The sequence below is a fragment of the Anabrus simplex genome, chromosome 1 (assembly GCF_040414725.1).
Source record: "Anabrus simplex isolate iqAnaSimp1 chromosome 1, ASM4041472v1, whole genome shotgun sequence".
Taxonomy (NCBI): Eukaryota; Metazoa; Arthropoda; class Insecta; order Orthoptera; family Tettigoniidae; genus Anabrus; species Anabrus simplex.
This window is the reverse complement of record NC_090265.1, coordinates 1,628,795,702-1,628,822,145: the sequence shown is the minus strand read 5'-3', so window position 1 is coordinate 1,628,822,145 and position 26,444 is coordinate 1,628,795,702. Positions and strand designations below refer to the sequence as shown.

Here is a 26,444-nt window from a genome sequence, read left to right as displayed (position 1 = left end):
AGGATAGTAAGATCCAAGCAGCAGAAATGAAACTTTTAAGAACATTGGTTAAAAAGACAAGAAGAGATGGAATTCAAAATATTAAAATCAGAGAAGAGTTAAATATAGAACCGTTAGTACAGAGGGTACTGAAAGCAAAACTGAGATGGTTTGGACATGTAAAAGGAATGGGAAAGGAACGAGTTGCAAGAAGGGAATTGGAAAGAGAAGTTAAGGGAAAGAGACCAGTTGGAAGACCGAGAAGAAGGTGGATGGACCAGATTTGGAAGGACATTAGAGAAGCTGGATTGGATGTGGCGGAAGTAATGGAGCAGGAAAAGTGGAAGGACAGAAAGGAGTGGAGGAGGCTTGTTAACCACACCCAGGCGACGGGAGTGGGACATTAACGATGATGATTTAACGTGTTAGATAATTCCTTTTTACTATTTTTTTTCTCCAGGGATCTATCATGTCCAACTTGATCCTTATTGACAGCCAATAACCAACTCTTCATCTGAACTTCTTTGATCTAATGTTTCCAGTTTTATGATGTCCCGTTAGCCAAAGCGTTTTTTTCTTTCTTTTTTTCCTTTTTGCACACCATGTTTTAATTATGCATAAAATCAAGTAAATTATCTGTTAAATGCCAAACATCACTTCCTATTTGGCATAATCTCTCAATAAGATGACTCCAGAATCAACTATATTAGAATTTTACTAGTCAAGACTGCAAAGATGATGTGTATTGAATGGGTGGATCTTTCTTTATTCTGTATATCTACATAACAGTTCAAAGACTTGAAATTTAATGTGTTTTTTAAAAATGTATGTATCATATTACTTGTCAATTTGGTTATAATGGCTGAAGGTGACCTTTAGCACGTCGAAACTAGTTTCATAGTGTTTTAATGTTAATATAATTTACATCAGTTAACAATGTGTATTGAATGGGTGGATCTTTCTTTAATTTCATAATTGTGACTTGGCATTTAGGCACTGGCAGTACAATCTCCTCCTTACCGTAGCTGGATAACCAGCCAGACATGGATGTTTCACCTTATTATGCAGAATTATATTTTCCTCACACTATTTTATCATTTTAGATATTGGTGGTTGAAACTTTCTTCAGCTTATCCCAGGTTTTTTTGGAGTCGCTGGAGCCAGCTAGGCTCATTTTGGTTGGCCGGGGGATTAAGACTCTATGCGCTTCCTGACGTGACATGATTCTTGGGATGAAACTGTCATTGCAGGATCAACCAGGATTTGAACCTTAACCTTCCATGTGGGAAGGTAGCAGCTGAGTCACTGAGTTTATAATCATTTGGAAATGAGCTGTGATACCTCATAAAAAATTGGTTGTAAACCATTAGTGTATGGATTTTTATGTTCCTAAAATCTATTGTCTTGATTAATTTGCCTTCGTAGACTGTTAGGCTGTCTCTTTTCTGAAGTGGTGCTAGCTAAAACATTATTTGTGACTGTAAACTTTATTTGCTGTTTGGCTGATAATTGACTATCATAGGATATAAACTCCATGGTTTTGATCCGTATTGAATTGTGATCATAATAATAATTAAACTTATGTCGTAATTGTCCACCTTTTCAATAATATATTATGCAATGTTTACATTACATTTCTAATCTAGGAACTAGTTTTGGTCTTGGCTGGCCATCATCAGCCATAATGCGAAACTGTACAAAAACATCCAATAACTAAAACAAATGTACATACACACAAATGACATTAAAATGTGTTAAAAACATCTGTGGGATGAACTATATGCACAATTTGTAAAATTATGATGAAATTAAAATCAGGCCCTAAAATTCTTAGATGTGTTGCATCATGTTAAAATGCTCCATTAGTGCCTGTTGTTAAAATATCATGAAAATGCTGAAAAGTTCCTCTGTTGGACATTGTCAGAGGTTGAATCAAAGACGGCTCATGAAGATAAGATTAAATAACTGGCACGTTCTTAATTTGTAGCTGATAGACATTCGTAGTTCAATGCAGTGTCCATGAAGTTAACCTGAATAAATGATGGACAAAATTAATGAACTGAAGAAGAGAGAATGCTATTCAAACGGCACAGGTTATATGAGATCTTTTGTTGTGGCGTGTGGTGCGTGGTCTATTGTCATGTGTCTCATACTAACGATTGTGAGATTCAAAGAAAAAGGGAGAGGGCAGGGCAAGGAGATAGGTTGGGGAAAGGAAAGGGGGCACACAGCAATATTGGATGTGTGTGTACAGTTTTGCATTAAGGCTGATGATAGCCAGCTAAGGCCAAAAGTAGTTCCTATATTAGAAATGTAATTTAAACATTGCATAATATAGTACTGAAAAGGTGGACCATTCCGACATAAGTTTAATTATAATTGTGATAATTGACTACTTGACCAATGTTATACTGTTTTTATTTATTCCAAAATTAGGATACCTGTCCAGCAGTCTGGGTGACATTAATGATCTGGAACATAGCACAAAGAAATAAAACATAGTACATTAAAAAAATATAAATAACATTATATCCATTTGCCTTGAATACAAGAAGTTATATACTGTACTTACATTGAACATCAGTATCATAAATGGATGTAAATGTTAACTAACAGTAATGAGTATTTAGGCATAGTTCTTGTATAAATGGTCATATTAAATTATTAAGGAATCTTTCAGGGTATTAACACCAATATATTGTACTGTATGACTACATATATACTTAATGATTTTAAGAATGTGTTCTTAAATATATATGAGGTACCCTGAGCACCTTAAAGTAGACCTTTCATCTCCCATGCATTAAAAGGTAGGTTATATCGCTCATTTAAGTGAGATATCCATTGGCAGTGAATTTTCCCTTTTTCTTTACTGACATCAGCAGCATATTGTATGTTCTTCTCCATCCATATTGTGGGGCCCAGAAATGAATTTGTTCTGTCATCAGCTTCTTTCCTAATGTATCTAATGATCGTTACTTGTGTTGTAGCTTTAATTTTGTAATCAGCTTATAAATGAGGTATTTTTTAACAAATGAATGCTTTTTCTATGCTATTTTCAGGCATTAACACAAGAAGTAATCAAGACAATTCGGGACATCATAAGTTTGAATCCTCTGTATCGTGAATCTTTGCAACAGATGCTCCACCAAGGTCAGCGAGTTGTTGATAATCCTGTTTATCTCTCTGATCTTGGTGCAGCTTTGACAGGAGCAGAACCACACGAATTACAACAGGTTATGGAAGAATTGGATGTAAGTTTGGTTGTTGTTCTCTTCTTACCATAGCATTTATATTTGTACTTTTTATGTCTTATGGTGAGAATTAATGAGTTGCATCTGTATATATAAGTAAAATAAGAGTTTTGTCTGTATTTTGGTCAGAATTCTGAAAAATTGGTGTTTGTGTCGGTCATATCCAAAACAAGAAGAAAAGGCTATTTCTAAATTTCTATCATGTCTATGTATGTATGTATGTATGTATGTATGTACCTGCATCACGGGAAAACAGCCGAGTAAAATGAAAATCGGTCTGTAAAGTACGAAAGGAAGGTATTACTATCTATGCTATAAATTTTTTTATTCAAACTGGGTTAAGGTCTAAACTGCCACACATTGATATATTTATATATTAGAAATTATTGACTCTTCAAAAACAAGGGCAGGAGTATATTGCATGTAGAGAGTGAATTGATGTGATAGGAAACTTGGAACATACGACAAACACTGAATGAAAATACTAGCATAATCATTGAATATAATATTTAGAAACAAAGCAGTGCCTATGAAAGTAATATATACAAAGATAAGAACTTAACAATACTGTTTGTTGAAATTAATTTGTTCCTTCACTAGCTGCTTGATGATATTGGTCCTATCAGTAAGTGCTATGTAAAATAGTTGCTGAAAATCAAATTTGCGATCTTATGTGCAGTACAAAATAATAGGTCCTATGACCTGTAATAAGAGTTATATTGATGATACCAAGTGAATTTACCTTGCTGTTAGGGTCACAAAGCTGTGAGCTTATATTCAGGGGATGGTGGGTTGGAATCCCACTGTTGGAAGTCCGAAAGATGGTTTTCTGTAGTTTCTCATTTTCACACCAGGCCATACTGGGGCTGTACCTTAAGGCCATGGCTGTTACCTTCCTATTTCTAGCCCTTTCCCGTCCTTGCATTCCTGGAAACCTGTGATGTGTTACATACACTTGAAAGAATTGTCTGTCTTCAAGGAGGCTATGAACGTGATGTGTAACCTTTGGGATTTACCTTGCCATGTGGAAGAACCTCTGTAAGTATTAGCAGGGAGGAGCTGGAGAGTTAGATAACTTAATTTTTTTAGTCCTGAGAGTGGTCACATTTTCAGATCCTTCATCTTCAATCAATTAATCAGTCAATCAATGCAGTCAGTCGGTCAGTCAGTCAATCATCGATCTGCATGCAGGTGGCAAATTCTCTATCATTTATTTACCTAGTCGGTTCTGAAATGATTTTGAAGAACTTCGAAATTTATCAAATATTTCCCTTGTTAATTTATTTATTTTTTATTTTTTTTATTTTTTGCTAGTGGCTTTACGTCGCACCGACACAGATAGGTCTTACGGCGATGATGGGATAGGAAAGGCCTGGGAGTTGGAAGGAAGCGGCCGTGGCCTTAATTAAGGTATAGCGCCAGCCCTTGTTAAATTACTCCATTCCCTAATTCCTTTTCCTATAAATGAACATTTACTTCAGTTTGTCCTCTTGAATTCGAACTACCTTCATGTTATGATCTTTCCTACTTTTAAAAGTTCCACTCAAGTGTATTCGTTTGCTACTGTAATGTCACTCCACGCTATATCCCCACTGACATCTTGGAACATTGATTTCATTATAGGTTTGTATTGATGGTATAACAGTCACAGTTATAGATTGAGATTTCCCACGTCATCAATATTTAATGTCTTTGAATGCATGTATTCGCATTAAAAATGCATTGATACAGTACCAGTTTCAATCTCCTAGAGGTCATCTTCAGCTGAAGAACATTAATAAATACATCACTTATTCTAAGACGATGGACGATTTTTTTAATTAATGATCAAGTGTGTATGATAACATATTAAAAATAATAATAATAGCTATAATTCCCTTCACTTGCATTGTTCTTATATTTTAAAATTTTTAATAATAGATCTTCTTCCACTTTGAGATGGGTCAGTTGTAGATGGTTAATCCAGTTTTGGTGTAGTGTGAATAAAATATTTAAAACATGTCCATTTTGAAATAAATGCTGCTTAGTTTGGAGGTGGATCCAGTGTCTTGTTGATATATTCATTCTTGCACCGGTTGTTGTTATATGGTTGAATTGGTTGAGGCTGTTATAATTGTGAACTGTCTGTGGCGGACCACGTAATAGATGAGATATCTCAACTGGATTTTCTTGTAATATTTTAACAGATGTAACTCCTAATTCTGGTTCTTGATTGACTCAAATGTTACAGATTTCTCTGAATCTTGGATTGTTGAATATTTTTCTTCATGTTCTGTTTCATGGACCTAATCTGGCTCACATTTGACAGTAAAAACTCTGCGTTTCTATAACGTTAACTGCAATCTTAAATGAGTTACTGGTTTGTTCTAGGATGGATTATAAAAAGAAATACTTAGTCTTCTTCTTCTTCTCTTTCTTGGTGCCTTATCTCCTGCTGATATTGGCAATCATCATGGCAACATTGTCATTTGATACAACAGCCCCAAAAAGCTCCTTGGACATCATGTCACACTATTTGTGAACGTTATCCAATCATGAACTTGCACTATTTGTGAGCGTTGTCCAACCACAAACTCCTCCTCCACCCAGATCCTCTTCTCCTGTCGATCTTTCCTTGCAGAAAGTGCTGCAGGAGGTAGTACTTAAGACTCATTTCGCATTATATGGCCTAGATACTGCAGTTTCCTCTTCTTAACAGTAAACATGTGTTCAGGCTGACGACACATACATTGAAGGACTTCTTCACTGGACCCATGTAATCTTGAGCAGGCACCTGTTGATCCACATTTTGAAGGTTTGTATTTTCTTCTCTTTGAAGCACATCCTTACTACAATTCCTAAATCCCTTCATGACCATATGAAGATATCTGTAACCTTTATTTACAACCTTTTTGAGTCATGTAGCTATCAGTTTGCATTTGGGAGATAAGTGGGTTTGAATCCTACTGTCAGCAGCCCTGAAGATCATTTTCTGTGGTTTCCCCATTTTCACACCAGGCAAATGCTGAGGCTGTACCTTAATTAAGGCTACGGTTGCTACTTTCCCAGCCTAGCTCTTTCCTATACCATCGTCGCCATAAGACCTATCTGTGTCGGTGTGACATAAAGCAGATTGTTAAAAAAATACAACCTTGTTAATGTGATTACCCCAATGAAATTATTTCCTTATGTTAACACCCAAGTACTAACAGTGATGCCTGTTCATGCTGTCAACACAGTTAATAAAAATAAGAGGACTTTTTTTCTTAGTGCTACTTACAACCTGTTTCACCCCATTTACAATCATACCATTGTCTGCTGTCCATTTCACAATATTATTGAGGTCCCTTTGCAGTTGTTCACAATCCTGTAACATATTTATGAATGTATACAGTATCAGCAAAAAGCCTTATCTGTGATTCCAATTTTTCACTCATAACCCTTTCAGACCGTGTACACACAATTGTGCGGGTTCATATTTTATTTATGTCTGAGCTTATTTGACGTTTTCTTGGCGCTAGACCGCACTGCAGTGCTTGTGCGGGACACGTAGCATGTACTTCAGCTGTTTTTATTTAGTACTTGACCACCAGGGGACAGGAAGAAGAGTTTAAAAATACAGTTCATTAGCAAGATGGCGGGAAGCAGTAATGCCTAAAGTAAGTATTTATTTATTGCATTCATATTAATCTAGAAGCTTTACTGAATATCAGAATATAATCAATGAAGCGTGTAAATTGTGTAGCAAACGTAAATTGTGAACTTACAACATCGTACGTAATACCATGAGGTTTCGAATGTTGATACGCACATATGTGCGGGCTAGGTTCCCTTACAGGCAATGCATGCAGGAGTGCTGGGTGCTGTCACAAAAAGGACTGTGAAAGCAAAACTTGTACTCTACATGAGAAATATAATGTGTAAGATTTTAATTGTTTAAAATCGTTCCACACTGTAAAAGAGAACATTTGATCATGAACATGTGCATATTCACATGTACTGAGTTGAATTTTTTAATCTTTTATTTTTTGCAAGTAGCAAATGAAGTCCTGACATGCACAATTGTGTGGATTCTGTTTTTCAGCTGATAGTTCTTATTTTGTAAAATAAACTGTAAAAACATGATTTTGAGAGCATTTTAGTAAGTTTTTGACATTTTGACACCTCCAGATTTCTTTGAGGGCGACGACAAGTTGCTGCTGCCAAAAGGGCAGTAAAAGCAAAACTCTTCCTCAATGTAGAAAATGTAATGTTTACTTGTGTTTGAACGAAGATTTAATTGTTTTAAATTATTCCCCACTGTAAAATAGAACATTTGATCATGTACATATGTATATTCACATGCATTGAGGTAATTTTTCTTTTTTGTAAGTAGTGAATTAAGTCCTGACATGCACAATTGTGCAGGTGCTTTTTTTCAGTTGTTAATTTTTATTTTGTAGAATAAACTAATATGTATTCAAGAGCATTTTAGTCAATTATTGACGTACAAACGAAAATTCACACCGCCAGTTTTCTTTCAGGTCTGAAAGGGATATCATTTAGGTCCCTATGTGGATAAGAAAATGTTAAGTCCCATTAATACTGCCTTGCAGGACCCCCCTGCCCCCAGTTAATCATAACAGGATCAAATAATGCTTAACTTACTCTAATTCTGTTGAGTGTTTTTTTTTTTTTTTTTTTTTTTTTTTTAACGAAATTTAACCAGCCATTCAACCACTTTCCTATCTAGTCCAATCAATAGCTGTTATTTCTATTGGTTATCTTCCATGAGCTACCCTATCAAAAGCCTTGAATAGATCAGTAGTGATTCAATTCATTTGATCTCCTGAATCTAAAATATCTGCTATATCTTGCTGGAATCCTACAAGTTTTTCCTCACTGGAATAACCTTTCCAAAACCCAAATGGCCTTCTATATAAGTAGTTAGTAATTTTGCAAACGTATCTAATGTAATCAAAAGGAATGCTTTCCTAGAGCTTAAATGCAACACGTCAAGCCAACTGGCCTGTAATTATCCACTTTATGTTTATCACCATTTCCCTTGTACACTGGGGCCGATGACCTAGATGTTACGCTCCTTAAAACAAAAACCAAGCACCTTGTACACTAGGTATAATGTACTAACTCTCCATTCATTTGGTATAGCTCCTTCATGATCACATTGATCAGGAAAAATGTCGGATACAGCACTCCCAACCCATTGCCTTTGGTGTATCCCCAGAAATCTAACCAATCCTGCTGCTTTTCTAGGTTTCATCTTGTATCATTTTGTAGATAACTTTATCATCATCAGTGAATTTCATTACTTTGCCCGTATTTATAACCTCCTCTACCTGAATAGTTTCCTTATATCCAACTATGTTCACGTACCACTGATTGATTACTTCTTTTGTCAGTCGTCCACATATACACTCCTTGCTTACTAAAGATCTCTGGAAGGTCCTTCCTGAAATTCCTTCCATTTTTAACTAAAATTCATTATGATCATAACATGAAAGTAAAGTTGGAATTCAAGAAGACGAATTGGGGCAAATATTCATTTATGGAATGGAATACGGGATTGGAATAATTTATCAAGGGAAATGTTTGATATATTTCCAACTTCTTTGAAAACGTTTAAGAGAAGACTAGGATCAAGCAAGTGGCTGTGCAGTTTGAGTCATGTAGCTATCAGCTTTCATTCAGGAGATAGTGGGTTTGAACCCCATTGTCGGCAGCCCTGAAGATGGTTTTCCGTGGTTTCCAATTTTCACACAAGGCAAATGGTGGGGCTGTACCTTAGTGCCACGGTTGCTTCCTTCCCACTCTTAGCCCTTTCCTGCCCCATCGTCACCATAAAACCTATCTGTGTATAATGGATTTTGAATAACTCGTCACGAGCCATGAAGTATTTTACGACTTAGTTTATGTCTTCATGCATTGTCGCCTGTTGAGTGAGCTTGAACATCGAGATATGCATTGCCTTATTCTCCGCTCGGTAATGGTATGCTATCTAGCGGCCGGCATGGTACTGCACCCGCCCCCTCCCTAACTGGCACCGGCATGGAATCTACAGGGTCGCACATGGGTCAAGAAGTATGAAATAAATAGGCGCTGAACTAAAGTAAACTTAAAGGCGTACAGGGGAGGAGAAGCGGGGCATACATAACTAAAATGAGAACACATTCGAATTAAGATATTTAACTCAAACACCGGTTTATTCAACCTTAATGATGATGGGAAATGGCGCACTAAATAACACTAATGAATTACATTAAAATTTATAAATGTTTGTTGTGATTTGTTAGGTGAACATCTGTCCGTTATACTTGATAGAAACGAGTACGTTTATCGCGAAGCGATGTATCGTGACATATGGCGAATGGTAATTTTATCATAACACTGAGGCTATATTATCGCTAACACATAAACTAACATGCATCCGACAATACGTCTGAGCAATCTCTATTCTAATGAAGGCCTAGATTTCCCAATGAAATGACGTAAAAGAAAAAAAAAAAAAAAAAATACACACATATGATACAACACCTGGGTTCGAACCGACCCTCGCTATTATAGACATCACCAAGCTGATGGACAGAACCACCACTGACCTTATGTACAACCACACGACATAAAGAACACATCAATGATACATGATATGCAACAAAATATGTAAAAGGCATGATCTTTCTTCTGACGCTGTAGGCCTCCAATGCCTACGTTGAGCATCAAACTGACAACCTCTTGCGATGAAGGCAGGGTCCTGTAATCCCTATCTGTATTATACTCGAACAATTAACAATGATTCATTGGCAAACATTATCATTATCGGCCGGGTCGCTTGTTAATTATTACACTGCTCTGCCGTGTTAGGTAAATCACATTATTTTGCCGTTCAAAGAAGCCAACTTCTCTTTAACAGCAATGTCCCTTCGTCCTCAGCTTACGGGACACCCGAACAAAAAAAAGAAACACAACTGGGGTGCGGTCAGACAGCCGCGTCCGCCTCCCCAAGGGTCAACAGCCCACATAACACGCGTGACGTTCCCTTTCTAAAGGAAACAGTAACACTTCACTCGGAAGTACGTCTACAATAAACTGCGATCTCAAAGACTCGCGCAAATCACCTTGAATTCAACACACATTTACCCAACAGTATCACGTCACTTTCACAACGCGACTCCGGTATTACAATGGTGATCTTTGCCTGGTTGTTGTTGTTGTTATTATTGTTATTATTATTATTATTATTATTATTATTATTCCTGCCGTCCTACATGGCTTACCCGCTACATTACTTATACATGGTCATCGTGCGGAATCTATTCAGCAATTACAACACAATCAAGTGCTCGCTCGGCAATTTACATCCGATTACTGACTGCTAATTAATCGATGGTCAGCCCATGGCTACTTTATCGTCACACGGCAATACATTCATTAATTAATTAATATTCACACGGATTGATATTTGACACACGCATCATGATCACTTCCTGGTAAATTTAATCACATAATCAATTTAATCTTATCACTTCCTATCTAAGTATTTTAAAGGGTGGAGTTCTTGGCTGTCAGTTCGGCCGCTGAGTCTCGTTGTTACGTGCCTTACGCACTGTAGTACTTACCATTTTACTTGCCATACACTTATCAAATTAATGATTACTCTAATAACTACTCTCACTGCACTCCCCTAAACTAATTACTCCTGGTCTTCTGATGCCAATAAACAAACAGAATCTCCCAAGAAAGAAATAATTGAATAAATCTCTATCCCATGAAAAGCTAGAGTATTATATTCCCTAAATTATTTACAATCAATTACTCAGACCTGTCGCCGGTTTCCTAAACTAAAAATTAATAACTATTTCAACAGGACTACATCTTTAATCTCTTATAGCGTCAGTTTACAATAAATATTCCCATCCCCTCTATGCATGCCAGATAATAAGACTTTGTACTCATCTCTATCACATGATGACACCTTCGTCAGCTCAGGAGGTCCATCCTGAGCTTACTCCTCCTCCATGGGCACCGCGGTGATTACTTTCATTTCCATTCCATCTTGAAGTTGAAGATACATTGTTCGATGCTGGTGGAGCCGCTGGCAATTAATCCTGTACACACACAACGTCCCTGTTTAATTCACACTCCGGTTAACAGCGTTCAATGTGAACGTCCGGTCACGATCTCGTAAGCGACTACGTAAGATTATTATACTATAGTAATGATAATAATATTACTTTACACATCACGGTTTTCTAAAAAGCTAACACTGGCGTCACAGAGACCAAAACTATACACTGTTTATGCGAATTGTATTATTTCACTTAAATGGGAGTTAACTTCACTTGAACAGAGAACTAACGAGGGCTTAACCGAGCATAGCTTCGCCATCGATGAGCCGCTAACCCCGAATGACGCTCGTCCCTTACTGCAGTAGTTTTTACAAGGGAGCGATACCCCTTCCACTAATTTGCGTAGCGCCTATTCCCGGCGTACTCGAGGTATAATAGTACGGTTAATCGGTGACCAGTATTTAGATCAAAAATTAGATGGATGGCTTTTCCGGCGTTTGCTCTATTAACCAGCGTTTCGTCTTAGGTCTGACACTAGACGCTTCAGAGTGGGATGTGTCAGACCCTACCCACTGACGCTGGGGTGTATGCAGGTGAACTTATCAGAAGCTTATTTATGAAGCACAGTCTGATAACTGCATACGGGAGATAAAATTCCACAATGGAATTAATGCCCGCCTAGCAATTCCAAATGGAAATTCTAAGTTCCCATGGAGGGAATTAGATTCTTTTCCACCAATAGAGCATATCAAAAATCAGATGGATGGCTTTTCCGGCGTTTGCTCTATTAACCAGCGTTTCGTCTTAGGTCTGACACTAGACTCTTCAGAGTGGGATGTGTCAGACCCTACCCACTGACGCTGGGTGGAGTTTGGAGTGGAGTTATCTCCCGTATGCAGTTATCAGACTGTGCTTCATAAATAAGCTTCTGATAAGTTCACCTGCATACACCCCAGCGTCAGTGGGTAGGGTCTGACACATCCCACTCTGAAGAGTCTAGTGTCAGACCTAAGACGAAACGCTGGTTAATAGAGCAAACGCCGGAAAAGCCATCCATCTAATTTTTGATCTGATTTTTGATATGCTCTATTGGTGGAAAAGAATCTAATTCCCTCCATGGGAACTTAGAATTTCCATCCGACCAGTATTTAGTCGATGCGATTGAGACATAACCAGTCAATTATCCTTCGGTGAATCTCCTTAAATTAATTAAAATCTGTCCTGCTTCCCCCACCCTGCGTGGTGAACTCCTTTTCTCGAGGAGGTGTTGTGAGAATAAACAGATGGCCCAGTACTTTTCCACGCAGAAACCACACAGTATTCTTTCTTCTTCTGAAAGTTATCAAGGAAGAGGACATTAAACACTCTAAATAAATGTCCCAGTGACATTTATCCCTTTTAAATCGGAAGATGACCCCATAATTCGAGTTTCATTAATTTTCTAGATCGTAGGTAATTAAGTTGGCTAGTCCGAGTCCAAGATGGCTCCTATATTTCGTTTTGAAAAAGTTGGTTTCCCCTCATTCTGTGAGTCTTGAGGAGGGATGTCTTCTCTCGAGTGATGTCACGGGGAATCCCCATTCATAACCCCTCCCGGGTCTAAGTTGGCTTGGCTTCATCTGCGGGCCCCCGCCACACAAAGGACAATACTGCGCAATAAGTTGCAGACAAAGAAATCCCGTAGAATAATTTTTAAAATACACAATTTATCCATCTCAATGGTATGAATATTAATTAGTTTCGGTATTACCTCTATCAATGATATGAATATTAATGTTTCAGCATTATTTCCCCTTAAATAGCATTGCGTGCGTAATTACGAAGATCAATATCAACCAAAGATCCTTGGATCATGCCCCTGTCGGGTTCAGTACTAGGCTTCCTTGTCGCTAGTATGTGCTGCTCTCTAGCTGCGAGAAGTTGAGCTTGCTATGTCATCGACTGACTTAAGGCGACAATGCATGAGGAAAGCAGTTGTTTTTTCTTCTGATTATTACTCTGAAGAAGGAAGTTTGCTGGCAATGATCGGCTTCTACATTAAGGAATAAAACTGCACATTGGAGGACTGTGAAGATGGTTTCAGAACTAGATCCTGGGTAAATGACTGTCCATCTGGGCGATTAGGCCCGAAGATTTGGTTTGTTGTTTAATGAGTTATTATTCTCCGACCTTGTGAGTACCTATGCTTCAATGTTCTTGCCTACTGGAGTAACCTAGTCAACGGAATCTACCTTTTCGTAGTATTTAAGGAAAATAGAAACTATTTCGTCGTTATAAGTGTGTGCAAAAACTATGGATCCAATATTTCGGAAATATTTGAGAAACAGGTCGTGATCATATGCAGGTGATGTTGAATAATAGCCTTGGGGTTTCATTGTAATTGTAATGATGTAATTGATTTTAGCTTCATGATGGAGTTGTTTAAAAGATTCATGGACGTAAGATAACAAATCTATGTAGAGGAGCTCCTAACTAAGAGTGGTTATGTACGTAGTATGAGTATAATCTATAAGGTGGTTTAATTTCATTTTATTTTATTCTAAAAATCATGTTTATTATTTGAAGATTTTTCAACCACCATTTGAGCAGGTAAGATAATTAGGAGAAAGCTTTTCTAATGAACTCCTCGGTACATTCGTGTAGCCATCTTCATTATGGTGGTGGTCACGTGTTGCGCTGTCATATAACAGAATGCAAACTGTTAGTGGGCGTTACTTTGTTGTGTTTTGACATGTGAGTATCGGTTAATTATTGATGACTCTTGACATTCGCCTGATGTGCATATGATTTTTCCTGCGTGTGGGACACCTTCTGTGGTCTTGTGACATTTAGTTAATTGTGTCTCTTGGAGCAGTGATGTTTATTTATTTGTCCGTCATTTGTGGGTATTTATTGCATGATTTGATTTTCTTCTCCCGGGTAATTGGAGTTGCATCACGTTTGTGGTTAAATACCATTTTCATATATCAAGTACAACCGAGATAGTGCATTAGAAAAGGTTTTCAGTTGGTATCCTATTCTAGCATTCAACCATTGTAAAAATTGGTGCTAATAATTTTTTTAAAAATTAATCTTCAATTCGACCATGTTATGCATCACTAGACCAAGCGCCATTTCATAAAAATCAGGATGTGTGCACATTCTGGTGAGAAACAATGTAACGTAAAAGGACAAAAATCACCGTACATGTCCTAGTAACGGTTGCCTTAAAATATATGAAAAATCTAAGTGCCAATTTTCCTATGTTTGATTTTGTGTTTTGCATCACGAAACCAAAAGCGATAAGCCAATGTTTAGTTATGCAACAGTAGACCAAGCGCCTTTTACCGGTCTGTGGTCTATACTGAAATTCAACTCAAGAGCTTAGGAATAGTATCCTTCCGCACGTGAGCACGTCCCTTGTTCCTCCTTCCCGTCACCGTTCTCCATCTCCGCCACAACCAGCTTATTATTAACGCCGTGCGTCTATCTGACAAGTACTTCATTCTGAAATAGTGAAGCATCAAACGAAATCAGATCCTTTCACATAGCTGTACTTTGATTACCTACCATACGTATTTATTCCTTTATTGACCATGTAAAACCTACAGATTACTGATGAATACCGAGGCAAGAGAAGCAAGGTTTATTTTATTTCATAATGCAATTGGTGTGATGCACATGGGAGCTTACAACATAAGTATACGATTCCGCTCTCGTGCAATGATTGTAAGTGGCAGTTTCTCACAGTTCTAAAAGCTGAAAAAAAACCACCTGTGAGTGGGATTGCAAAATACGTTTCCAGGAATGTTGTAAATATTGTAGTCTCGTCATTCGGAAAGTAAAAACAAACTCATGATCCCCTCTTGACAACATTTCTGCAGGTAGAGGGTGGTTACGAATATAAAGCAAAGTACACATTATTATTATTATTATCATCGAATACGCCAAGGATCCTATTCCCATACCGTGTTAAGGCCCTTCCTGTTTTACTTACGGCGAGTGCTGAGCTGACACATCGACCTTTCGCTGGAGACTTGGATTTTCCCTGGAGTTCAAATTCCATGCGAGCGGCGTAAACACCGTACGGTACACAGAAACGCCGGTCAGCTGCACAGTGTTTTTCATCACGTCTTCCACAGTCCACAGCGGATTCTCATCTCGTAGGCTACTGTAAACGTTTAAAACAATTTGGTTTAGATTTCCAACTTAATTTTTCTCCACTTTTGTTAGCTTTAAAGTATTTTACAGGGGACTCAAGCGTCACAGCATCACACACGTCTTTCTCACAGCTGGCAACCATTATGAATACTGAACATGCTGTTGCAACCAGTACTGCCAACAGTTTTCTTGGATCCATCTTCAACGTCACACAAATTATGCGAACTTATCAGCAATGGAATGAACTCTAACAAAGCTTACTAAGTATACAGTGCAATAAGATATCAATATCATATTAAATAATTATTTTGCTACATGCACCACTGAGAACAATAACTATTCATAGCCACCTACATATGAAATATAAGAGTTGTAACAAACCCGAGTAACATACATATATTTTCCATATTTATACAGGGCAAATATTTTTAATTCGTCAAGTCAGTTCACCAGAATATCTAACCAAACTGAAAGGAGCTCCTGACTTCAGGAACAAGTAACACACATAGGGAACTATTTGGCGCTGCGGAAGCCTTTTCACCGAACAGAAGTCTAACATCAAAGGGACCGGTAAGGTCTTGAGCTGACTCTCAGTATAGTGATGCTAAATGAAACAGGTGGCTGCACTGGTTCACAACAGACCAGGCAACATGGTGTAGTGTTTACTAACTTAGTATGTTGTTACTGTGCATGTTTTCATGGTAAATGATTGTGCTGTCGTATTTCCTACATTGTGGTACCAGTAATGGAGGCTATCAGAGCAAGAACCGAATGCATTGTTACAAATGCAATAAGGATTTCCAATAACTATGAGGTTTTACTGTTAAGAAAACAAACGTTTCCTTTCTATGTTAAACAACTTCACAAACAGAAACGTTATTTATAGATTTGTTGTTAATTTAGTGGTTGAACTAATTAATTAACAGTCGCTCCTTTTAATGTATAATGGTGAAGGGATGAAAATGTATCAAGTTTAAGGTGTATACGTTAATTAAAAGAAATTACACATAACCTATATCATAGCCCTAGTAGCTCTGAAAAATAGCACGTATTGGATTTATAATAAAGTGTTTTATTAAAATGAATTAACTGAAATTAAGACACTTTTTGTTTGCATGTAAATTCTTATGTATTTCATGTTTCTTTTGATTGCTAGGAAAGAGATCAGACATCATTACACAATGACAGCGCATCTTCTCAAGTATTGGAATGCATTAGTAAGGGTAATTGTTCATCTTCAAACTCGGATATTCTAACAAAAGATGTCGTATATTCAAACGATAATATGGACCTTACTGAACTAGTGCCTGTTACTATGGAGTCACTTTTGCCAGGTGCGCTGAACAGTTTTTCATCTCTTTCTAATGGCACATCGCAAGATTGGTCGTCAGCTTTATGTGACGAATTTGGCATGCAAAGAGACTTGAATAACTGCGAACTGAGTGCATGTGATATGAGTACCAATTCAGAAGGTAATAAGTTAGGTTTATTATCCAATAATGAAACTCGTGCTGAGCACAATAGTGCTTTATACAATCAAGACAACTGCAGTGAAACTGAACAGTGTGAAATTACTGAACTGTATTCGGAACAGTTACACATCAAACCTGTTGAGACAAGTACTTCTCTTACTGAAACAAATAAAAGTAATGATTTGAATGTAAGTGTAGTAGTGGGTACTGAAACTGATGATGGGACATACTGTCACATAATTCATAAAGCAAATGAATACGGCAGGTCTTGCAGTAACCAAGTAACCGTAAATGAAGCAAACCTACAGCAGCCTTTGGATTCTAATGATGTGGAAAATACCAATCTTGAACCAGATGCAAATCAGGTACTGGGAAGACCAAAAAGGGGAAGAAAACGTAAGTATGAAAACCAAAACCGAGAGACAAGAAAAAGACTTTGCATCCAAAACAAAGATTATTTTACCCAAAGAAATGTGTTCAAAGAATGTAAAGAGTTTCGTCATTACATTTGCCCATGTAAATGTTTGGAAAAAGTAGGTAAGGAAAATGCCAGAAACGAATTTGACAAGTTTTACAGTGTCGAATCACATGACGCCCAGCGTGCATTGATTTGCTCAATGGTTCAAGAGTGTGAAATAAGAAGAAAAAGAGTAAAAACATCAACCAAAAGGAAATGTAATAGGTTGTACAAACTGTGTGGGGTGGTTGTGTGTAAAACCTTCTTTTTACAGACATTGAGGATTTCAAGTTGTAAAGTGAATAATGCTTTGAAACATGAAACGCTCGGAAGGAGTTCGTGATTGTCGTGGGGTAGGTGGCGGACACAATAAACATGATGATACGCGTGTACAAGTGGTAATAAAACATATTAACAAATTTCCCAAATATGTCTCATTACAGAAGAGCAAATACTGAGAGAGAATTTCTTTCAGAAGATACAACAGTGGAAAAAAGTGCATAACTTGTACTGTGAAGAAGTAACTAAACCAGTAAGTTTGTCGTCTTATAAAAAAAAAAAATTTTTGACCAAATTCAACTTGCGTACAAAAATACTGAAGAAAGATACGTGTAATATGTGCGATCGCTTAGAAGTTGAAATGAAGCATTGTGCAGATAACATAAAGCTCCAAACTTTGAAAGAAAAAAAAGATTTACATTTGGAAAAGGCACAAAAGGCACAGGCAAAGAGGAAGGAAGATATGCTTGCAGCCAAGGATCAGCCTGATTTGGAAACTTTGTGTTTCGACTTAGAGAAAACTTTGCCTCTACCTAAGATTCCTACTAGCATTGTATATTATAAAAGGCAGTTATGTGTCTATAATCTAGGTATTCACAGTGGCAAGGACAACAAAGGCTACTGCTATGTCTGGATTGAGAGTGAAGCTGGTTGCGGAGCTCAGGAGGTTGGCAGCTGCCTTAAGAAATACATCCAAGAAAATGTACGTTCTGCAAAGGAACTTATTCTTTGGTCAGACTCATGTTGGGGCCAAAATCGAAACATAAAAATAGTTTTAATACTTAAAATGATTTTGGAAACTCACCCCACGCTAGAAAAGATTACTTTGCGCTATGTTCTCCCAGGGCACAGTTTTTTGCCCAACGACAGCAATTTTGGAGACATAGAGTGCGCGCTGAAACTACAACAATGGTTGTACACTGTGAATGACTATATGAATGTGATGAAAGTATGTCGTAGAAAGAATGCTTTGGTTGTTCACAGAATGGAACAGAAAGAATTCTTTGGAACACAAATGCTGGAAAAACAGATAATAAACCGTAAAGTTGACATGGAAAATTGCAAAATAAACTGGCTGAAAACGAGAGAGCTTGAAATCAGAAAATCAAACCTCTAAGCATTTTCATGAGGAGTGACTTTGACCAGGACACTGGAGTTGAAGTAATTAATCAAAGAAAAGAAAGGAAAGGAAGACCTTCTGCACAACCAGTTCATTTGAGTGAACACTTAATTCAACTTTGGCCAGGAGGGAAACCAATTTCAAAACCTTAACTTGAAGACTTTAAGTCTCTTCTGCCGCGGACTCCAGAAGATGCCAGACCAATGCATCGGTCTCTTTTCACCGATAATAGTGTGGAAGACGACATCGATGGGTTCAAAGGGCAACTTGACTTCGAAATAGAAAGTGAATTATGACAGATTTTGATTTAATTTATGTTTCTTTCTTAAATTTTGTTTAGTTTCTGAGCAGTATTGTGTTTCATGCTAATTAGTGAAAAAGACTTCCAATGGCACCTTTTAATTATGGGGGTTTTGTTTATGTTTATAAGATTTATCAAGTATTTTTCACTATAATTCATTTTTACAGTAATGTGATTCAAGCCAGGTAATAAAAAACTTTAAAGTATGAAATACATAATGTCATGGTTCATTTTGGATTTGTTGTCTTGTACGCTTTATTATTTCCATTTTTATTCAGTTTTACATTACATTACTATGTTTTTTGCCAATTAGTAAAGAATAAAGTACTTTTCATTGTAAAATTGTGCGTGTTATTGGTATTTCCTCACACTACATGTAAGAAAAGGAATTTCTACAAAACAGTCTTGAGAGCAAAAATAACAGACTTATTTCATAATTCCATAACGTTAAATTGTAGATTTCACAAATGATTTGTATCTTAGGTAATGTAATTTACAACTTCATTTACGATTATGTGTCCAGTGTAGTGAAATGATTATTTATTTCTTGAACTGTAAATTTCAGAAACGTCGTGTAGTTTACTTATGCTTTATCTCAGACTAGTCCTAATGCACTGTTTAATTATGCATAATGCGACCAAACGACGTAAAAGTCACTTAGTCTGTTGATGCAAAACAAAAATGCACAAACAAACAACAAACGTATATAGACTAACCGCCATTTTATTTATTTTTAGCTTTGTTCGAAAAGTAATTAGGTTGAGGTTTTACAAAGGAGTTCAAAAATAATAATTCTTACTTATTGCAAAAAATAGGGAAAATTTAACAACAAATGGATTTTTAGTCGACTGGAAACTTTGAGCTCAATTATCTCAGAATGGTGTTTTGGCGCTTGGTCTAATGATGCATGACATGGTCTAATTGATAAATGATATTTCAAATATTTTAACTTGTAGATTGTTAGACAAGGTCGGAAGTTTGTTTTAGTTAATTTAGCCTTTATTAAAGTTTCCTTTAAAAAAAAAAAAATCAAATCTGAGGATTTGTCATTTCAGCCAACTATTAATTAAAACTTAGTTTTAATTCTTCCACTCGGCCTCTCATGCCCTTGTTTCCACAACTCGCGACGACCTTTTCCTTGGGATTTCTTGGTAAGTGTTCTATTTATTATTCTTGTATTGTTTGCATTAATCCCGGGTCGTGCTAAACACTCTTGCTTATTGATGTTATTGTGTTGTGAGATGTGTCACTGTGACGTAAAGCAAATTGTAATTTGAAAAGAAGAAAAGGCCTGGTAAACAATTGATAGGAGCAGCCCTAAATGCATATCATTGATGATTGATTATGTTTGTACCTCCTGAGGATAATATTAGGCAAAACAAGACAAAGTAATGAAAATGAATAAAGGGAAAACCAAAGATAATGCTTGAAAACAGGAAAAATGGATGTGGAAAACATGGAAACACTGCGCTGAATCATAAACTGGTGCCATTGTGATCTTCAACACAGTATCAAGTTCATATGAAACACATTTCTTAATATAAAATAAATTTTTAAAAATCACATTAAATACACACAGAAGAGAGGGGGACATATTAAGAAGGGCACGTCTACACTTTGGAATGAAAACTTTGCAGTGAAATATAATTGAATTTAAGTTATGCACAAATACTAAATTTAAAACTCATTTAAGTAGAACCATGAACCACGAGAGTGCACACAGGCTCTTAAATTCACGATTTTGCTTTCAAAATCCACGTGATGCTACTAACTCGCTGAAAGATGCCAGATTGCTTTAAAAAAAAAAAATACATATATATATATATCTATCAAGACAGAAATTTAAATTTAGAAAACTCTAGCAACTAAAGACGAACATCAAATGGATTTTAGAAGCACTACCATGAAATGCTTTCAACATACATGTAAGCATGCCATAAAGTGGCTAGGACACGTTTTTAAAAATTAAGTTGAAGATAAGGTCCCTATGACAAAACCTGAGGTGGAATAGGATTCCCTCACATGGTGGAATAATCCCAATCTAAAGAAACTAGCAGATGAGAGACATAAGATTAAATTTAAAATTAAACAAAGGTTACAAAAACAAAGTTTGTTTAATCTGAAAAGTTGCGTATTGAAACGGGAATGCCCTGCGAGCATTCGTGTTCATGTATTTCTTGAGAAGAACGCACTAACACCCGACTGTATGGATTCAAAATGAGCGCCGAGCATGCAGGCATCATGGGGGACAGCATGCAAGCAAGCGCTGCTACAGAGTGCCAGCCAAGGCCAAGTGACGTCACACCAAAAGCTCTATTTGATTCTATGGCATTACATCACGAATGGAAGGTTAAATAGTAATTTCGAGAACGTCACCTTGTAGGCCTGGACAACAAATGCCTACTATCCAAAATTTAATTAAAATCAGCGGAAGGATGGCCTAGATATGAATTTTCTGAAGGTCGTATTTCCAGTCTCGCCGTCCGACCTTGAGTAATATAAGGGGCTCACCAGCCTCAAAGAGATCTCAGAGTGTGTCAGTGTGTCACTGTGTGTGTCGCAGTACTTCGTCATGAACCAGTCGTCTCGCTGATGTGAAAACAGTTCGTTACTCTGTCCAGCTAAGGACCGGGGTTTGAAAGTACGTAATACGAGTGTTGAAAGCCTTCTCTGTGGACTCTAACTTCGCGTGTAAGCGAAAGCTTATTCACTGATAATATCGGTCTGTCGAGCCGAGTAACATTATTTCATTTTGTGAATTGTGTAATTGAAGAGACTGTACAGTAATCAATTGATATTTTGAAACTGTGCTTAAAGGACTTAGGGCATAAAGACTGTGCTTTAGTTTTTTCCTCTACAAGAGACTGTGTTAGGATATTTCGTGAAATTGTGCCCTAGTAAAAGTACAATTCTTTTCATGGACAGTGTTATTTGTTTCATAAAGGACAGTGCCAACCTTTCTTTTTCACCCCGTGGAGGAAAAAAAAAAAACGGTGTTGACATTTTCTTTTCATAAGACTGCCAACCTTCATTTTCAAAAGATTGTGTTAATAGGGATCTAGGCAGAGAAAGTTCGCACCAGATAGCACTCGTGTACAACTGGGTAAGCGCAAGGCGATAGTCTTGTTTCCCCAGTCAGCTGCGAGTAATGTATAGAATGTGACAGAGTTTTCTGAGCTAAAGCTGATTGTATCTTCTCTAATTTTACTCCAAGACTATATTAATTAATTGTATAGGTATATCCCCTAGAATATTACGGATGATTTTCAGCGTTTAAGCCTTAAACAGATGCAAAATGAGCTACGGACCAGAGACGCTAAAACTAGCGGGAGGAAGGAAGAATTAGTACAGCGGTAGTTAAAAAATTTTAATGCGCTTTATTATTCAAATAATAAATAGGATTCAGCATGCCTTTCTCTGAAGATTACAATGACTTGAGTATTGTACATTGATAAATATATAAATGTACCTCCACAAGACTTAAATCATAAATAGATATTTAAACACGCACTTGCTCCCGTGGCTTATAGACTTCGAATCATGCATTTTTTAAAGGTTGATGGCTTACATGAAACTGAAGATACAGCCTTTGTCCACCACCAAAGGGATGTGAATATTCTTGAGTTTCCCAGTGTCTGTTCCTTTGAATATTTAACCATCAGCCATAAGGTGAAGATCACTATCACAAATTTGCATCTGATGGATTATTTCGTATTCAGAAAATCAGAAATAGATGGAGCACCTGTTTCCAACTACAAATCATTGTGTTATGCTAACAGACTTTTCAATGAAAAATTTGTTTTGTTTATAAAAGGTTAATTTCAATCGGGTGATATTATAAAATGCAGTGTTGTGAAATCTGAGTACACAAAACATAAGACCTATAATGTGAAGCTTATTTTAGGAGTATCTGGTGACATTACAGGAGAGGAATGTGAATGTTTTTCTGGAGCAGGTCCCAAGGCATGTTGTAAGAATATTGCTGCTGTAAGCTACACATTAGAGCACTTTCCCAAGACTGGTATTATTCAGTATTCAGAAACTAAATGTATAAACTTTTCTGCATCCCCCTGCCAAACGGTTGAGGCCAGTTGGCCCTATGAAAGTGGAATGTTTGCCCTTGGAACAAGTTTTGCTATGTATAATCTCAGTTGCACCAGTTATAACTCTAGTCGAGGGGTATTTCTGTCTAAAAGCAAAGGGGCTGTTTTAGTCGAGGGGTATTTCTGTCTAAAAGCAATTTTCTCTATCAGACCAAATGTTCAACTCTTTAAATTGGCAGTACATGAAATTAATCCAAACATTAAATATTCTCCCAACAGTAGTTTTATTGATTCCGAAGTTAAGGCCTAGTTCTTCGTCAGATTTGTTGGTCCTTAGCTTCATAACTGTCAAGAAGAAATACAGTCTGTTTTCTCCCAGAACAGCAAACACCATATTACAATGTTGGACATCTACAAACCCTGTATAAAGCAATATGACATCACGATTACGCATTGTTTACTCAACAACCAAATTGCCTGTAGTATTTTTTGATTGCCGATGTCTTTGAAAATGGGAGTCACAAATGTAACATTCACTTCTTCGGGTATATTTATGATTTCTTCCCGTACTTCAAAGGAGGTCATTTCTGCATATTCCGATAGTTTAGGCTTATCGTGGTAATCCGGCAATTTTCTGGTGTATGGCCTCTTCCTTGTTTTTGTTGTGTTCGTGGTCCATGGACAAAGCGATGGAACAGCGCTCGTTTTCAATCTTGCTCTCTCACCTTTAAATACAAACGCATAAATTCACTGGTTATCAAAATGCCTAATCAGTTTATAGGTAGGAAATAGGAATTATTTCCCTTCGTAAATCGCACTTACCCAACAAAGTTTTTGTGAAGTCACCGGGTTTAAAATAATGGGAACACACTTTAATATTTTTGGTCAGATTCTTCGCACCGAAATTTTTCCTTCTGATAGTATGTAACCATTTCTTCCTCATTTCTTTATTTTGTGGAAACTTGTGAAACGAAAAAATGGGCTTCCCTGATTTTTTCAAAGAGGAACACTGCAACAGCTCGGCATAGTCACGAAAATAACAACTTAAGCAACTTAAATTCGTGGATATTTTGCAGCGTAAGTACACAGGAAACAAATGAAAAGCGTATTGCACTTACCCAGTACAACAGCAGTGTGCTCTATCGGTGCTAGTTCTATACATCCCTATTCACTTCACATAACCGTGCTAACATAAGACTGTGCCGATATTTCCCTTCAAAGACTGTGCTGATTCATGAAATACCGTGCCTTTATTTCGTTTCAAGGGACTACGTTAATTCCTCTCATAAAGACTGTGTCTGCATTTATGGGTAATATTGTGTCTCAGTGGAAAGTTATCCCTGAAAAATTACGTGATTTTTGTTAAGACTGTGTCGTAATAGAACTTCGTTCTCTTTCACAAGTCTGTGTCATAAACTATTTCTTTCTGTCTTCGCAGAAACTTTAATTTATTTCTACGTGCGTGCGTGCGTGTGCGCTAGAACGTTGCATGTACTCATTACAAACAGTGCAGAGACTGTGTCCGAAGGACTTAATTTATTTTCTTTTGCACTGAGATTAAGTGAAGTGGTAAACTGTCATATTTCAGAAAGTTCTAGATTATTGTCATTGCCTATCACTTCAAGTTCGATAGTGACTATTGCACAAACAATATTAATCATTCTCACAGGACTGTGATTTTGAATTCATCTCTTTCTTTTCAAATGTGCGTCCAACAACATTTAGAGTGGAACTTATTTGGCCAGTAAACAGTGTCTCGCTATAATTTGCAGTGCAGTGCAGTAGAGAAGTGTCGTATCAGATTCCATTGACATTCTGTGCGAAAGTTTTAGATTTCTCTGCTCCTTTTATGGGATTTACTGGAATACAAAACTCAACAACTGTTCCACGCTGCACTATCGTCAGACGACCGCCCCAGATTCGTGTCTCCTTCAACACCAAGAGCTAAAAACCGCCGTGGGACGACGTCGACGCCGCAGAACAACGCCTTCTCCACATCTTCGAGAACATTCAAACTACAGTATTCGTCTGTAAGAGATAATTTCTATGCATTTTTTGAATAAACTACAAGTTCCACTTTAAATATGAACTCATTTCATTACCCTTCTCTCGTACTCTCTAAAGCATGAACCGTACATGCCTTGGCGTTATCCATGCTCTCCACAAAACTGAAGTACGGGTGTTCCTGTTTCAGTATATAGTTCTGGAAAGAACTAATTAGAAAAAACCCTTAATAAACGAGGATGCAGGGGACTGTCCGGTGGAATTCCTTCTTGAAATAAAAAATGCCAAGTTAAAACACTAAAATAATAACTTATATATCCTATTGAACTAGCCACTGCTCCTGTGGGGTAAGCACTAAATGGGAACTTGACTGTCAGACTCCAGATGTAAGTAGAAAATGATGCACGCTAAAGCGAGCATCCAAGCAGAAACCGCAGCCTGCATGAGGCAAAACTGGTGGGTCAGCAAAAATAAGTAACCAGTCAGCATGTGGAATTTAAACTGAACAGACCACTGTATCCACTGATATTAAAATGGAATTTTCATGTCCCTACAAGTTCAGTTTAAAAATATCTTCTCCCTGTTGTCAGAGAGTTGGTTGGAATGAAACACATGCTGTTGCTGAGTGTTCCAAAAGTGATCCTCTCAAAATTTTACACACTTATGGAAATGTTACACTTGCATCTTCACCCTTGTTACATTAGGCACAGTGTTATTCTTAGCTGACGTTTTTGCCAAATTCAGTTTCCTAGGAAGTTCCTTCAATCTATCCTTACTTCTGCAACCATTCCTCTTTCTTTCTGACCTGCACCTCGTTCTCTATTATAATGTAGTGTGTCTTTCCTTCCCATTCCTTATCACCCTTAAAGGTACTTGTTTTTACACTCTTCAACAATTACTTCAAACCCATCCCATAGGCTGTTCACATTTTCTTTTTTTTGAACTTCCTCATGCCTGCTGTATCAGCTATTTGGTACTGCTTGTCAGTCCTTTTATATAATTTCTTTCTATCACATTTATTTTTAAGTACATCGAAAAGAGCTTCACAATCACTTGTACCATCTATCACATCAGTTTCATTAGCACCGTGTCTAGAATATTCTACCCTGTAGTTGGTTCCATCACTTTCTCATTCAGCTGTCCTTTCCATATTAACTTACTAGCTGATGTACCCTTGCTTCACTACGGAGTTCTACATTGTATATAGAATTCTAGATTAAGTAGTGTACACGTTGTAAGATTGTATTAAATTGCATAGCTCTTAACGTTAACCCAGAAATGCGACAGGGAAGTCACCATACATCTTTTCTCATGTGAAGACTGGATTAGGGAATTTTCATTGTAATGGTAGGC

At 37.1% G+C, this 26,444-nt stretch overlaps 1 protein-coding gene across 2 annotated transcripts in view; it reads left to right on the top strand.

The window, feature by feature from the left end:
• The window catches only part of Lon (Lon protease), a 456,188-nt gene that overhangs the window by 215,785 nt on the left and 213,959 nt on the right, over positions 1-26,444 (top strand). For both annotated transcript variants that reach the window (XM_067138307.2, XM_067138306.2), the window contains exon 5: positions 3,042-3,233. In XM_067138307.2, the coding sequence (XP_066994408.2) occupies positions 3,042-3,233 (192 nt within the window). The remainder of the gene's footprint in view (positions 1-3,041; positions 3,234-26,444) is intronic.